General features: G+C 52.3%; 6 protein-coding genes across 6 annotated transcripts; 2 read left to right on the top strand and 4 right to left on the bottom strand.

Annotated features, from left to right (window-relative positions):
- Positions 1-1,953: 1,953 nt before the first annotated feature.
- N7509_010810 (sucrase/ferredoxin-like domain-containing protein) lies at positions 1,954-3,199 on the bottom strand (the record flags this gene model as incomplete). Its single annotated transcript, XM_056635447.1, has 2 exons — positions 1,954-2,742; positions 2,807-3,199. 2 exons carry the CDS (start codon positions 3,197-3,199, stop codon positions 1,954-1,956), a joined length of 1,182 nt encoding a protein of 393 aa, XP_056486067.1.
- A 277-nt stretch (positions 3,200-3,476) lies between these two features.
- On the bottom strand, positions 3,477-4,901 carry N7509_010811 (uncharacterized protein; the record flags this gene model as incomplete). Its single annotated transcript, XM_056635448.1, has 1 exon — positions 3,477-4,901. One exon carries the CDS (start codon positions 4,899-4,901, stop codon positions 3,477-3,479), a length of 1,425 nt encoding a protein of 474 aa, XP_056486068.1.
- A 185-nt stretch (positions 4,902-5,086) lies between these two features.
- On the top strand, positions 5,087-6,502 carry N7509_010812 (3-keto-steroid reductase; the record flags this gene model as incomplete). Its single annotated transcript, XM_056635449.1, has 2 exons — positions 5,087-5,151; positions 5,233-6,502. 2 exons carry the CDS (start codon positions 5,087-5,089, stop codon positions 6,500-6,502), a joined length of 1,335 nt encoding a protein of 444 aa, XP_056486069.1.
- A 725-nt stretch (positions 6,503-7,227) lies between these two features.
- N7509_010813 (mannose-1-phosphate guanyltransferase) lies at positions 7,228-8,577 on the bottom strand (the record flags this gene model as incomplete). Its single annotated transcript, XM_056635450.1, has 4 exons — positions 7,228-7,247; positions 7,309-8,332; positions 8,462-8,505; positions 8,571-8,577. The coding sequence occupies 4 exons, from the start codon at positions 8,575-8,577 to the stop codon at positions 7,228-7,230; spliced, it is 1,095 nt and encodes a 364-aa protein (XP_056486070.1).
- Positions 8,578-9,373: 796 nt separating this feature from the next.
- N7509_010814 (uncharacterized protein) lies at positions 9,374-10,459 on the bottom strand (the record flags this gene model as incomplete). The annotated part of the gene is made up of 1 exon (XM_056635451.1): positions 9,374-10,459. The coding sequence occupies one exon, from the start codon at positions 10,457-10,459 to the stop codon at positions 9,374-9,376; it is 1,086 nt and encodes a 361-aa protein (XP_056486071.1).
- Positions 10,460-11,377: 918 nt separating this feature from the next.
- On the top strand, positions 11,378-12,984 carry N7509_010815 (uncharacterized protein; the record flags this gene model as incomplete). The annotated part of the gene is made up of 2 exons (XM_056635452.1): positions 11,378-12,196; positions 12,253-12,984. The coding sequence occupies 2 exons, from the start codon at positions 11,378-11,380 to the stop codon at positions 12,982-12,984; spliced, it is 1,551 nt and encodes a 516-aa protein (XP_056486072.1).
- Between the last annotated feature and the right edge of the window lie 54 nt (positions 12,985-13,038).

The raw sequence follows: 13,038 nt of genomic DNA on the forward strand, positions 1-13,038 counted from the left end.
GTGTGTCCGATTTTCCTGCCGGAGTTGGATTCCGACCACTGCGACATCAACGATGCTCGATCTCTCTATCTATTCTCTACACGTCCAAAGTGTCGGTCAGGGGCAGGTCAGCCAGCCGGTGCAGAACTCTCACCATGAACCTGCTTATGGCTATTCTCAGACAACAAGCTTCCCGGTAAGTCTCCGAATGTCCATGTCCAGCAGTGTGGTCATTGGGGCTGAAAAGAACGCAAGCCACCTCTTGCTGTTTCGGCGCGCTTCCTTCCCAATGCAAATGCAAATGCAAATCCCCTACGTGATATGTATAGCGCATTTGATTGACTATCATCGCTATGAAACCCGACTCTGTGGAGAAAGGATGAGGGGGTTCTGGAAAAACAGACCCCACTCATAACGACAACATCAACATCAACACCAACACCAAATCGCCTCCCACCTCCTGATGACAATTCGAAATATTCCATTTACCTCCCCCCACGAATCCACCACAGATGTATCAATACTGCCTATCGGTGACAACGCCACATGCGATGCTGATACGCTCACCTCCTTACCGATGAACCCCGTGTTTGCCGCAACAGTAATCATCTCCGGAATCTGACTCTCACCGACAAGGATAGGGACGGAATTTTGGGACAGAATGGCGACCTCAAAATTTAGAATACGGGAATTATCATCCCTAGAGAAGTATTATCTTGCCATCTCCCCTTTTTTGTTGGCTAACCCGAGGCCGGCGCGGCGGTGGGGGTGGGTTGGTCAGCCAAGACGAGACTCCATCCTGACTAGGGCTGACACCCTTGGCGCGCGGTGGTTCTCACATCCCTGCGCAGTCATCTGATTCCTTTCCGGCCATGTCCCCGAGGGCAGTAGTAGCACTAGAAAAGTATCGGAAAAGGGACTGTGATTGTGACCGTGACGTCGTCTCCCTGCGCGGCTCGGCCGTCGGGTAGGAGAATTATCATGCATGCCCGCGGTTTCACGAAGAAAAGGAGGGGTTGGAAGTGGAAGAATCGGGTTTATCTCGACGCAGTAGCCGGCCCCCTCCCTTGTTGGGCTGTGGGTTCACAGAAGTACCATTCGGCAACGGGTGGCTTTTTCCACTGTAGAATTGGATATCCATACTCCGCAGGTATAGTTGTGGGGCCATCTATATGTAGTTCGGACAATAAGACAATAAGACAATAGTCTCGTCTCAACTATACCACACACACTCTAGTAAAAGCATCACTCTGTACAGAAATGGCAGTACCCTAGGGGAAATAAGTCACCTTCCTGGATTGCTGCAGGTAACCCGTACTTTTCCCTCGGATCCTTGCCGACGAAAGGTGATGCAAAATAGCGCCGGAGCTTTCAAATGGGGCCTGTGTTGCCATACTGGTTCTGTGAGCTGTCTCAATTCATGACTCTGCTGAACCGCTGGTCCAACTGTCATTAACAGTTGCAATTGTAGACCGAGGAGGCGTTATTCTGGACCGGAGCATAGAGCTCCAGGATTAGATTATTCCACGCCCACGCCACAAAAGAAAGGTCGCTTGCCTGATGGCGAGTGTGTACATCTTCCGCCATGAGAAGTACTTCGACTGGGACCTTGTCCGTATCCTCGCTTGAAATGGGAGCCATTCACAATTGAAACCCCACAGCGCCACATCCACCCGATGCATTTACGATGGCAGGCCATGGACACGCCATGTCGTATCCCACGGCGTGGCAAACGGCGTAGAAACTGAATTCGGATGAAAAGCTGCGCAAGCCACGCCCGAAAGAAAATGAATCCGGTTGGTCCTTTTGATTCCTTGTCATTCTTCTTGCTACCATGAATCTTATGCATTCTATTCACAATGATTATCCAAACATGCGGTTCCATCTATGTCTCCCCACCCGGCCAGAGGACGAGGCAAGAGAGGGTGAAAATTGGAGGTAAGAAAAAAGGGCTAACTTGACTAGCACTGGAACCTACCAGCTCGTCAACCCGCGCTGGCGATCAAACCCAGCCCTCAGTTGAGATTCAGGTTTGAGGACTTTGCCTTGCAGGACAGTATACCGAATGATGTTTTCACACTCCTCTGGCCGCACGCGTGCCAACCAAATGCCTTGAGAAGCACCTTCTTCTTCATCTGCAGCGCGTGTTTCCTCGCGCTTGTACCAATCAAAGTCCCTGCGACGGTATACGATCACATTGGCTGAATACTTGTGCCCACCAACATGGTTAATAAAATATATGCCCACGCCGCCAGGTCGCTGATCATCCATGTCACGGTACAGGCCCAACGGCCGCAGATGCCGCTCAAATTCCTTGCGCAGCAGGGGTGCGGACTGGCCGCAACGTGCGTCGCGGGTACGCTGCGAGCAGAGAAGAATCACAGCGGCATGAGGGCAAGGGTGAGATGTGAGAGGAGTTGATGTGATGGATGTATTGGAGGGGTGCGGTGGCTGTTGCTCCTGCTGCTCCTGCTGCTCCTGCTGCTCCTGCTGCTCCTGCTGCTCCTGCTGCTCCTGCTGCTCCTTGTCTGGAGAGTCCACTCCATCCTCGCTCTTCTTTTCTGGAGGAATGCCGCCGAGTGGTGTGGTTGTTGTCGGAGAATTGTTGATAAAGTTTGCAATCAGATCGGGTGCCAGCTGTGGAGTTACATTTTCCACGATGGTGAAGCTGGGTAGCAGGAGCACATTTGTTGGTTGTTGCCCTGGCTCATGCATGTGGTATTCATCTGGTACCGGCATGTTTGAGGCGGATAGTTTCAATCTCTGAGCGGAATATCCCACGTTAGTTTGTTTGCTACCCAACGTGTTTGGAGGACAGATAGCTTACCCCGTTGCTGGGCTCGACTCCTCCCTTCTCGATTGCTTCCATGATGCTCCCTTTCTCATCTGCAACATCGCGCACCCAATCTGATTTGCCAGTAGCAACGAGCATGTGTGTCGCCCACCCATTCACATTCCCGTAAAGCTCATCCTCCAAGTCCACGTCAAATTTTGCGGGGTATTTCACAGTGCAGCTTGAGCAGTCGTGGAGGCATTCTTCGCCATCGATAGATGCTTCGGGCTTTGTGAAAAGCTTATCAGATGCTGAAACAGACTGGAATCCTTCCGTAGCGAGAGCGCTATCCCCCACAGCGTCGGTGGTGATGTCGGTCTTAGAGGAGGCGAGTGAAACGTTGGACGAACTGAAGAGTGAGGAGGTACCTCGGCGGAAGAGATGCATTCTGACGGCCGAGGGAGTCACGCGTTGTCGAATAGGAAATGGTGATACTAGTTTCGAGTCAGGGGGAGAAGAAGCGACCGAGGGATGCCTTTTTGATTTCTAGTTTGGATGACGCGAGCGCAAAGTGATCTTATCAATCACTGTGCATTCCCGCTAAGCGTTCGGAATGTTGCCGCGTGACTAAGCCCCCGCTCGGGGCCGATTGATATCGAGTGGTCTTCTATTCACTAATAATACATATGATCTGAATGGATTTCTCGGGTGGGGGAGAGTGGGCCTATCTACGGCCTGCGTAGTTGAAATTATATGGCAGATCCCCCGGGTTTTGCGGCTGGGTCAGCCGAATCACACTTCCTCCTGAACTACCAGACTGGCCCGACTGTACACGCCGCAGTGACTGGGTTGATGGTGTACGCAGTGGGCCCCTTCCAATACGAGCGCTTCTCACCGATGACATCCCCGAAGCGGGGCTCTGTACTGCTGGTGCGGTATCATAGCCTGACTGTGTGTCCCACGTCGACGCATTCGACGGGCGCAGACTATTGCTTCGCATCGGTGTAAACGTTCCACCATAATCGAAATTTTCCACAGTATCCGTTTCTCCCTCCTCGTCAGAGGGTCCGATAATTGACTCAGTGTCCGTCCGGTGGTAGCTTGCGCTGTCTCGGATTTCCTCAATGGCTGGCTGTGCTGGGGCTGTCATTCCCCGTAGAATTTCCGCAAATAGGTGCATCAGTTCGCGGAATTCCGTCTCGTGTAACTGATGTGAAGAAAATCGTGCTCGCTCATAGAGTGCTAAGAACTCGGCTCCGATCTCCGGTGGGTTGATCACTCCTAGAAATGTGAGATGGCCGATGTATTGGCGTAAGCCCATAGAGACCGGTCGCTGGAGCACTTCCACCACGCGCATATCTGGTAAAGACTCCATTGCAACTTCGCTAGTCGGGTCAAAGGGATTGGGGTCATTAGGGTATAATGTATCGGGAGGGGCGAGTGATACGGCTTTCGCCTCGATAAGGTTGGGTAGTTCTTGGACAACAGTGCGGTATGGTAGATCGGGCAGGTCAGGCGAGGCGGGTGATGACCAGCCAGGGTGCTCAACGCGACCCCATGGCGGGTGCTTGAGGTTGATCAGAAGCTCCTTGTGGTTCTGAAAGCTCCCGAGTTCATCTGAGGTATCGCGCGGGCGAGCCTGGTACGCAAGAACCACACTTTTGGCTATTCCATCCTTGACCATATGCCTCACACTCTTGCTCACGTCTTCCTTTTCGACGGGGATCCAAGCTTTCGGAATGCCAGCCAGGGTACTGCGATTCGTATATATGCGTGTCGCATAAATGAGGACTGCAAGGAGGAATGTGATCACATAGGCGCCAGTGATGAAAAAGATATTCGTGAGTCGGTTGGTCTCGTAACACTGGTAGATGGCGTCGGCTGGGGTCAGGAGGATTAGACAGAAAAGGATTACGGCAAAGAAGAAGAATACGCTCGAGTTAAAAAATATCTCGAGTCCCGCAGTTGTCATGATGTTCCGCGCATACTGTGCAAAGAGCACGGCATCTAGTGGAAGACTCGAAGCTTTCGAGGATGTCAAGGGCGAGGGAGCTGCCGCGGAGATAAGCCAATCACGTGTTAGCGCAAGTATGGGATTCCGTACGGTAGCTATGCAGAACCACCAGGCACCAGCCAGGGTATATGCCATAAGGTAGCTGCTAGATGAATCTAGATTTACCAGTTTCTTGCGTACCTTTCCCATAAAGATACTTCGACCTTGAAAAAATTGCGGTGTTCTCGGCTCACTTGTTGGTACCTGGGTATCACATGACCCCCTATCGGCCAAAAGTGGCAGTCCCTGGATCGCCGAATAATTTCAAAGTCAAGCAAGCCATGGGCGAATACATTCCTCTTCAGGAGGAGCGGGATCTCTACATTCTAGTAACAGGCGCAAACAGGTACGCTACTCCACATTGGCCAAGCAGTTCACACCCTCCGCCACATACCCGTTTGTTTCGACGCTAATTGATCCTCCGCAGCGGCCTCGGCTTTTCGATATGCTGTCGCCTCGCAGACGAATTCCTCTCTTCGCACCCAGATGATGAGTCCCTTACGATCATCTTCACGACTCGCAGCGCTCGCAAAGCCCAAGACACTCGCCGCCAGCTAGAGCAGCACCTTCAATCCTCCAACCCCTCCCCCTCGGACTCCGCGCGCGTGAAATTCGTCTCTGAGAGTGTCGACCTAGGAGACCTTCTCTCTGTCCGCTCGCTCACCCGCAGACTTCTAGAAAACTTCCCGAAACTCGATGCGATTATTTTAAATGCTGGGATCGGTGGTTGGTCGGGCCTTGACTGGCCAGCTGCTATCTGGGGCGTCTGCACCGATCTCATCCACCAAACAACCTGGCCAAAGTACAAGCTCGCAGCGGTGGGCAAATTGACAAACAGGCAAACAAAGGAAGAGGAGGAGCCACAGCTGGGTAATACCTTCTGCTCCAACGTGTTCGGTCATTACATGCTGGCACATAACGTGGTGCCATTGCTGAAGCGAGCCAACTCGCCCAACGGGACGGGACGGGTTGTTTGGGTCTCGAGTATCGAAGCGACGATCAAGTTTTTTGACATCAATGACATGCAAGGTCTCCGGACTTTGGCACCTTACGAGTCTTCCAAGGCTCTGACCGATGTCCTGGCTTTGACTTCCGATCTCCCTGGTACTGCCCCCTGGGCAGTGGATAGCTTCATGCGTTCAGATACCGAGCTAGAGGGAACCAAGGCCAAAGCTCATTTGAGCACCCCGACGGTTCACGTCTCTCACCCGGGAATTTGTGCCACGTCCATTGTTCCCCTTATCCTCCCTCTTGCCTGGGCGATGGTAGCGGCATTCTTCGGTGCGCGCCTCCTGGGCTCTCCGTGGCACACCCTGGACACGTACCTCGGCGCCTGTTCTCCTGTTTTTCTTGCCTTGTCACGGCAGTCCGAGCTGGAGGATGCCGAGTCGCCTTATCGCCAAGGTGGGGGAGGAAGAGTAAAATGGGGCTCATCGGCCTCTCGCTGGGGCAAGGAAGGTGTCGCTTCAACTGAGACGGACGGTTGGGGAAATGGCGGGGTGGTGGGCGCTGCTGTGGTTGATGCTGATCGGAATCGGCGTCGAAAGCGCGGCATGGTTGATTTGACTCAGGAACAGAAAGAGAGCTTCGAGGATCTTGGGCGCCAATGCTGGAAGCAAATGGAAGAGCTTAGGATCAAGTGGGACGGGATCCTCGACCAGGCTGAGCAGCGCGCGGCGGCTGAGAAGACACAATAGCCTTGAAAAAGGCGCTAATCGGCTACTTGCAAGCTTATGGCTCTCTTCTTGGGCCACTGCCAGCTGATGAAAACAACACTAATTTCATGTAATATATCTAAAATTACCCTTTTCGGAAGGCGTAAAAATCATTTTAATGCCGACACTATCCATGGATACCTATTGTTATCTCAATTACCTAGACTCAAATGAATTTAATTCTATATCCTTTAAATTCTGCCTCCAGAATCATTTTACATCAACAGAGCCGCACTATCCGTGATGATTTTATTAAGTTCAGACGATGTGCTATTGATTTCTATTTTCACTAGGATGACTGGAACCTTGGGAAACCGGAAAGCAAAAGGCCCGACATGCGCACGATGGGGATGTATGAATATTTTGAAATTTCGGGTCAAATAAGTGACTAAAATGTGATAATGTTGCAGAAAAAAAAGGAACCGAGTATCCACGCAGGTCTGCCATCTAGGCTTCGTGCCGCGGTGGCTTTGTCATGAACAGGATTAAAAGGTTTTCGCCAGCGCAAAGCGAAGGCGATAGACTGTGACGGGCAAGAAGCAGGAAAACAAGGACCGAAGAGGCTCGGGACAATAGAAGATAAGATCACGCAGAAAACGACTCCGGTTCCATGCATCAAGACGGGGGAAGAGAGGTATCGGCAGGTGAGAGGGGATGTAAATTTGCGTAGCGACGTGAAAAAAGAGAAAAAAGGGGGAGAGAAAAGATTACATGATAATCGCAGGAACTGTCTCGGAGGTTAGCATTTAATTCGGGTACTCTTATAGGCATAGATTGCATCAACTTACCATCAATGTTTTGCTTGATGCTCTTATGGGGCAGGATTGAGCCACCGTTGACATATACCTCGTCGGCGATGGTAACATCATCACCCAGGACGGTGACATTCTCAAGACGAGCCCAGCGGCCGACGGAGCTGTTCCATCCGACGATGGTCGACTTGATCCAGGCATGGTCCTTGACCTTGCAGTTCTCCATCACGACGCAGCGCTGAAGGCGAACACCATCACCAATCACAACATTGGGGCCGATGACAACGTTAGGACCGATGCGGCAGTTGTTGCCAATCTTGGCGGAGGGATCGACCATAACGTTTCCGCCGTGGACGAAAGGCTCGGAGTTGGAAGCAAGCTTCTTGGGGTTGCGCTTGGCGAGCGAGCTGAGGTACAGGCAAGTACCAGTGAGGAAGTCCTTAGGTTGACCGACATCCATCCAGAAGCTCTCGAGGTCGAACGAGTGGAGCTGGCCGTCCTTGCAGATCGCGGGGAAGGTCTCTTGCTCGATTGAGGTCGGGCGGAGCTCAATGCGGTTGAGGACACTGGGGTTCAGGATGTAGATACCGGCGTTGATACGGTTTCCAACAAACTCGACGGGCTTCTCGACGAAGCGGTCGATGCGGGAGGGGTGGTTAGGCTTGTGGACGACGACACCGTACTTGGAGGGCTCGTCAACCTTGGTAACGACAATGGTACCCTCATTACCGTGGGCCTTGTGGAAGGCAGCGAGTTCCTGGAAGGGATAGTCACAGATAACATCGGAGTTCAGAACGAAGAATGGGGAGTCGTCTTTGCCCAGGATCTTCTCCGCCAGCTTGAGCGGGCCAGCCGTGCCCAGCGGTTCCGACTCGACGGAGAACTCAATGTTCACGCCATATTGCTCCTCGTACTTCTTGAGAGCGGCAACCATAACATCAGGGCGATAGTTGACAGCGAGTACGATATCGGTAACACCAGCAGCAGCCAAGCTCTCGACTTGATGCAGGATCATAGGCCGGTTGCCGAATTCGACGAGGGGCTTAGGGAGAGTGAGAGTCTAGGTGGAGAGAAAGGAATGCGTTAGCCCTGTTGACTCCGAGTTCGAGAGAGGCATGGCGATGGCCAGTCAAGAGACAAAAATCAATTGGAACGGTCAATGCGAATGAGAGGATCGACAAGGACTCACCAAAGGACGCAGACGGGTACCGAACCCTCCGACAAGAATTAAAGCTAGGAGAGGGTCAATGACGGGCGGGGAGAGAGGGGGGAAGCATTGCATGGAGGGGTAAACATACCTTTCATGATGTGTGGGGTAAAAAGGGTGAATCAAGGAAGTAAAGATAGAATCAATCAGATCGATGGGGTGGAAGAAGATGATCCAAAGAACATCGGACCTTGATACTCTCAGGGAGGAAATAGCATTATTTAGGGAACACCTGGCCGTTGATGGATTTATTTTTGGGGGGGGGAAAGACTTGAGTGGGGCACGTGCGTGGCCGATGATTGGGGAAGGCACACGTTTGCAGCGAAAAGGGGTGGGTGGAGCCATTATTGCCTTGTCCAGTACAGGTACGAGTCTCAGATACTCTTCCTACACTACATGTACAGCCCTACTCTGTCGAGTATGGAGGATTCATGCGAGACCAGTCCCGATGCATTCAATTGACCAAATATATCCCCGTTTGCATGGAGGGTACGGATATACAGAGTAGGTACAGAGTACTCCCTCCTTCACTGCGGGACTTCCCTGCTGAAGTCGCCGCATCTCAGACGGGTCACACTGGGTCCAGCCCCTAGCCCATCCCAGCCCATCCCGGCCCCGATACCTCCATTGCCGTCCTTGACTGGATCGGGACCGCCGAGTTGTCTTCCCCGCGAACTTTCAAGACGCCTCCGTGTGTACTCCCTAAGTACCCTCGTAGGTCAGACGATGTCGCCCCTGAGGAGGGTGGCACTGGGTAGTCATAGTTGTAGTCGTTGGTTTCGGTCTCGTGGAATAAAAGGTCTCTCCTTCCGTCGCACCATCCGATCATCTGACTGGGACGCTGCCAACTGCGGGCCCCAAGAGATTGATTCCCTGCTCCCCTCCCCCCTTTTATTATTGCGTGTCCGGAGGCAGCCGATGACCAGGTGTTGTTGGCATTCCTGAATAGTGACCGCCTGCTTCATCCGTTGCACATACGAATTGGAGAACCCATTCACTTACCCGGCGAGCTTTCTGAAGCAAGAGCGGCTGATCGACAAGCAAGTCATGAAAGCTACCCGCATCCGTCATCTCCACTGGCCGCCGGTGTAAAAGGTCAACTTGGGTCATTCCCCCCCGTAAGGTTTGTCCATAAACCCGGTTCTGGAACGAACTTAACCCTACTGTCCGAAGTAAGATGATATCTTGAGGTCGAAGCATGGCCAGCGATCGGCCAAGGCGATCGATCTGCTTGGTCTTGGCAGCCACCACGCTCCGCTCCTGGGGGAGCCAAATGTTAACCCCAAACCCCGTCCTCGTTTCGTCTCCAACCACCATCTCAATAATGTCGAATTCGGTCTTCCACTGTCGTGTAACCACACTACGTGGTGGTTGTATCGCAATGATGCCCACGATTAGATTCACCGTCATAGTTTGCGGAACGATTGATTCGAGATAGGTTGCTGTAGGAATGTCCTGCAGGTCGCAGATTGGACCACTCATCCTGAAAGATGTTTGTAGTCTAGCTGCATCGTCCTTTTCTCTCTCTCCTTGTGAACTGATAGTGGAGACCATGCTGTTCGAGGCTGTCCCGCTTTCCTGCGTAATGTATTCGAGTTCGGAGACATCAATCTCGGAGGTCTCATGGACGGCAAATGAATGATTGTAGAATTCTGATAAAACCGAATCTCCCTCTGTTGATATTTCACCAGTGGTGACTAATTGGTTCGTCGTCCAAAATTTTGGATCTTCTGGCCCGTAATAGAAAGTAGTATGAAAGTGGTCTGGCTGGCAGCTTGGCAGAGGTTGGAGAATTCTCCATTTCGCAGAGGGCGGGTCTGGGCCAATTGATGTCTGCAGACAGTGGTTCAAGTTCAATTTGTGGTTGGGGATTTCGGGATCTTGAAATGGTGGCAGGGAGGTGTCAAGAAGTTCATCATTTTCCCAATCTAGACTGCTGGGCAATGGACTTCCCACTAGAAAGATCATCTTTGGAGCCATTCTGCCTCAATGTACTTAGGAAATCTCGGTGATAGTCCTTCAGGCTCAGTTCTTGAGTCTCTTGATGCTATGCAGGTGAAGTTTCTCGATCCATGCTTTCATTGTTGAATGGAATCCGGGTGATTTGGAGGCTGTGAAGCTGAAGCTGGTGTCACGATATGAAACCAAGCAGCAGGCATTACAGACGAGAACTTTAGGTTGTCTGCGATGGTACTTTGCTGCAGAGTGGTTGATGTTTCAACTAAGATTGAAGTTCAAGCTCTGAGGAGGACTCGGGACTCGGAGGTTCAAACTTGGAACCGAACCATGGGCCGCCGTATTCGGGATGGAGTGTCTAGACTCGGATCCAACCTTGGGGGTTTCAAGTTATATGGAGGTAGTAGTACATATGCAAGAAAATCAGAAAGCTCAACATATCACAAGGAATCTTAATATTCCAGGCTTCCAGCCTAGTACCCCGGCACAAATTTATTGTTGCTTATATTGCTCTCATCTAGGCGAATGATTAAATAACTTATCCAAGCTGGCTGGTAACCGGCTCACTAATACGAGTGGTGGTAGAACCGGCCCTTCCGCCTATGTTATACCCCACGTGATCTACGGATACTCAGACCGCCCAAAGTGGCAACCGACATTCGCCGCAGCGGCGGAGTAAAAGCCATCGTCACCGTTTCCCCTCCCCTTCGCCTCTACTTTTCAATCAGAGATAGCCGTTGGCTCAACCTAAAGGTCATCTCTTTTGGATTATTCCCCTCGGTCATCAAAATATTCACCCGAAGAGCAGACTCTTCCTTCTCACGCGGCCAAGCGCCGCCGTTCATCGGACAACTATGGCCTTCCAAGGCCTTCCCCGGCCGGTGCGAATTCATCCTGACCTCCTCTCCACCATCTGGATCCCCATCACTAACCTGTGCGACGATGATTCAGAATGTCACTGCTGTGACATCCGATCTCTGGCCCTCTATGTCTAGTCTTTTCGCGGCTTCCTTGAAGCGGTCCGGCCGAAGTCCGACTCTCGTCCGCGCTTTCGCAGTCCCGGCCACTCGTTCCATTTCGACAGTGTCACCCTTCCGCTTCAAATCGTTACAGACCGCACCAAAGCCACAAGGTCTGTCACAGCTCCAACAACAGAGGTTCATCTTTGGAGGCTCTTCGCAGAATCTACTGGCACAGAAGGAGAAGACCGCGAACAACAATCCGAATAGCGCCAATGCCCAGAATGCCTTCTACCAAGCTCTTCTGCGTGCAAACATGCCCGCGATCGTTGTGGAAAGATACCGGACCGCTCAATTCGCAAGCAACTCGACAACAGAGGCCCTCTTCACTCAAGCTCTGCAGCGCGTCGGCGGTGCTGAGGCCATCGGTTTTGGAGCGCAGACCCAGGGTCTCAAGTCTGAACAGCTTCAGGCCGTTGGACAGGCCGTTGCTGCGCAGAACGGTGGAGGTCAAATTGGAATGGCAACTCGGCAAACTGGCACTGGCGCGAAGGAGGCCCCTCTCTACGTTGTAGTGGATGAGTCTCTGAGCAGCGTGGTTTTCCGCTGGGTTAAATTCCTTTTGATCTTTGGATTTTTCTGCTATCTCTCCCTCGTTGTGGTTACCGTCTTGATCGAGACTACCGGTGTTATGAAGAACATTCGCGGCGCACAGACCAATGAAGCCCAGCCTCAGCAGCAAACTGTGCGGTTCAGTGACGTTCACGGTTGTGACGAGGCCAAGGATGAGCTCCAGGAGCTTGTCGAGTTTCTTCTCAACCCCGAGCGTTTCTCATCCTGGGTGGTAAGCTCCCCAAGGGTGTTCTTCTGGTTGGTCCTCCCGGTACTGGTAAAACCCTGCTCGCCCGTGCTGTCGCGGGAGAAGCCGGTGTCCCGTTCTTCTACATGTCTGGCTCCGAATTCGATGAGGTCTATGTCGGCGTTGGCGCTAAGCGTGTCCGCGAACTCTTCAGTCAAGCCCGTGGCAAATCCCCCGCCATCATCTTCATTGATGAGCTGGATGCCATAGGTGCGAAGAGGAATGAGCGTGATGCTGCCTATGTCAAGCAAACCCTTAACCAGCTGCTCACCGAACTTGATGGCTTCTCCCAGAGCAGCGGTGTTATCATTCTTGGCGCTACCAACTACCCCCAACTACTCGATAAGGCATTGACCCGACCTGGTCGATTCGACCGCAAGGTCACTGTCGGTCTTCCTGACGTCCGCGGCCGTATGGATATTCTTCGACACCACATGAAGGATGTTCAGATCGGCACTGATATCGATCTTGCTGTTATCGCCCGTGGCACTCCCGGTTTCTCTGGTGCAGACCTTGAGAATCTTGTCAACCAGGCTGCAATCCACGCCAGTCGTGACCGCAAGACCAAGGTCGGCTCGTTCGACTTTGACTGGGCCAAGGACAAGATCATGATGGGTGCTGAGGCTAGGAGCCGCATCATTCAAGATAAGGATAAGCTTTCGACTGCCTACCACGAAGCTGGTCATGCTCTTGTTTCCTACTTCTCGCCCTCCTCTACCCCCCCTGTATAAGATTACTATCGTCCCTCGTGGCATGGCTCTTGGTTTGACTCACTTCCTGCCGGA

This window comes from Penicillium cosmopolitanum (assembly GCF_028827165.1).
Source record: "Penicillium cosmopolitanum strain IBT 29677 chromosome Unknown utg000009l:1.0-9042332.0:1.0-9050551.0, whole genome shotgun sequence".
Lineage (NCBI taxonomy): Eukaryota > Fungi > Ascomycota > Eurotiomycetes > Eurotiales > Aspergillaceae > Penicillium > Penicillium cosmopolitanum.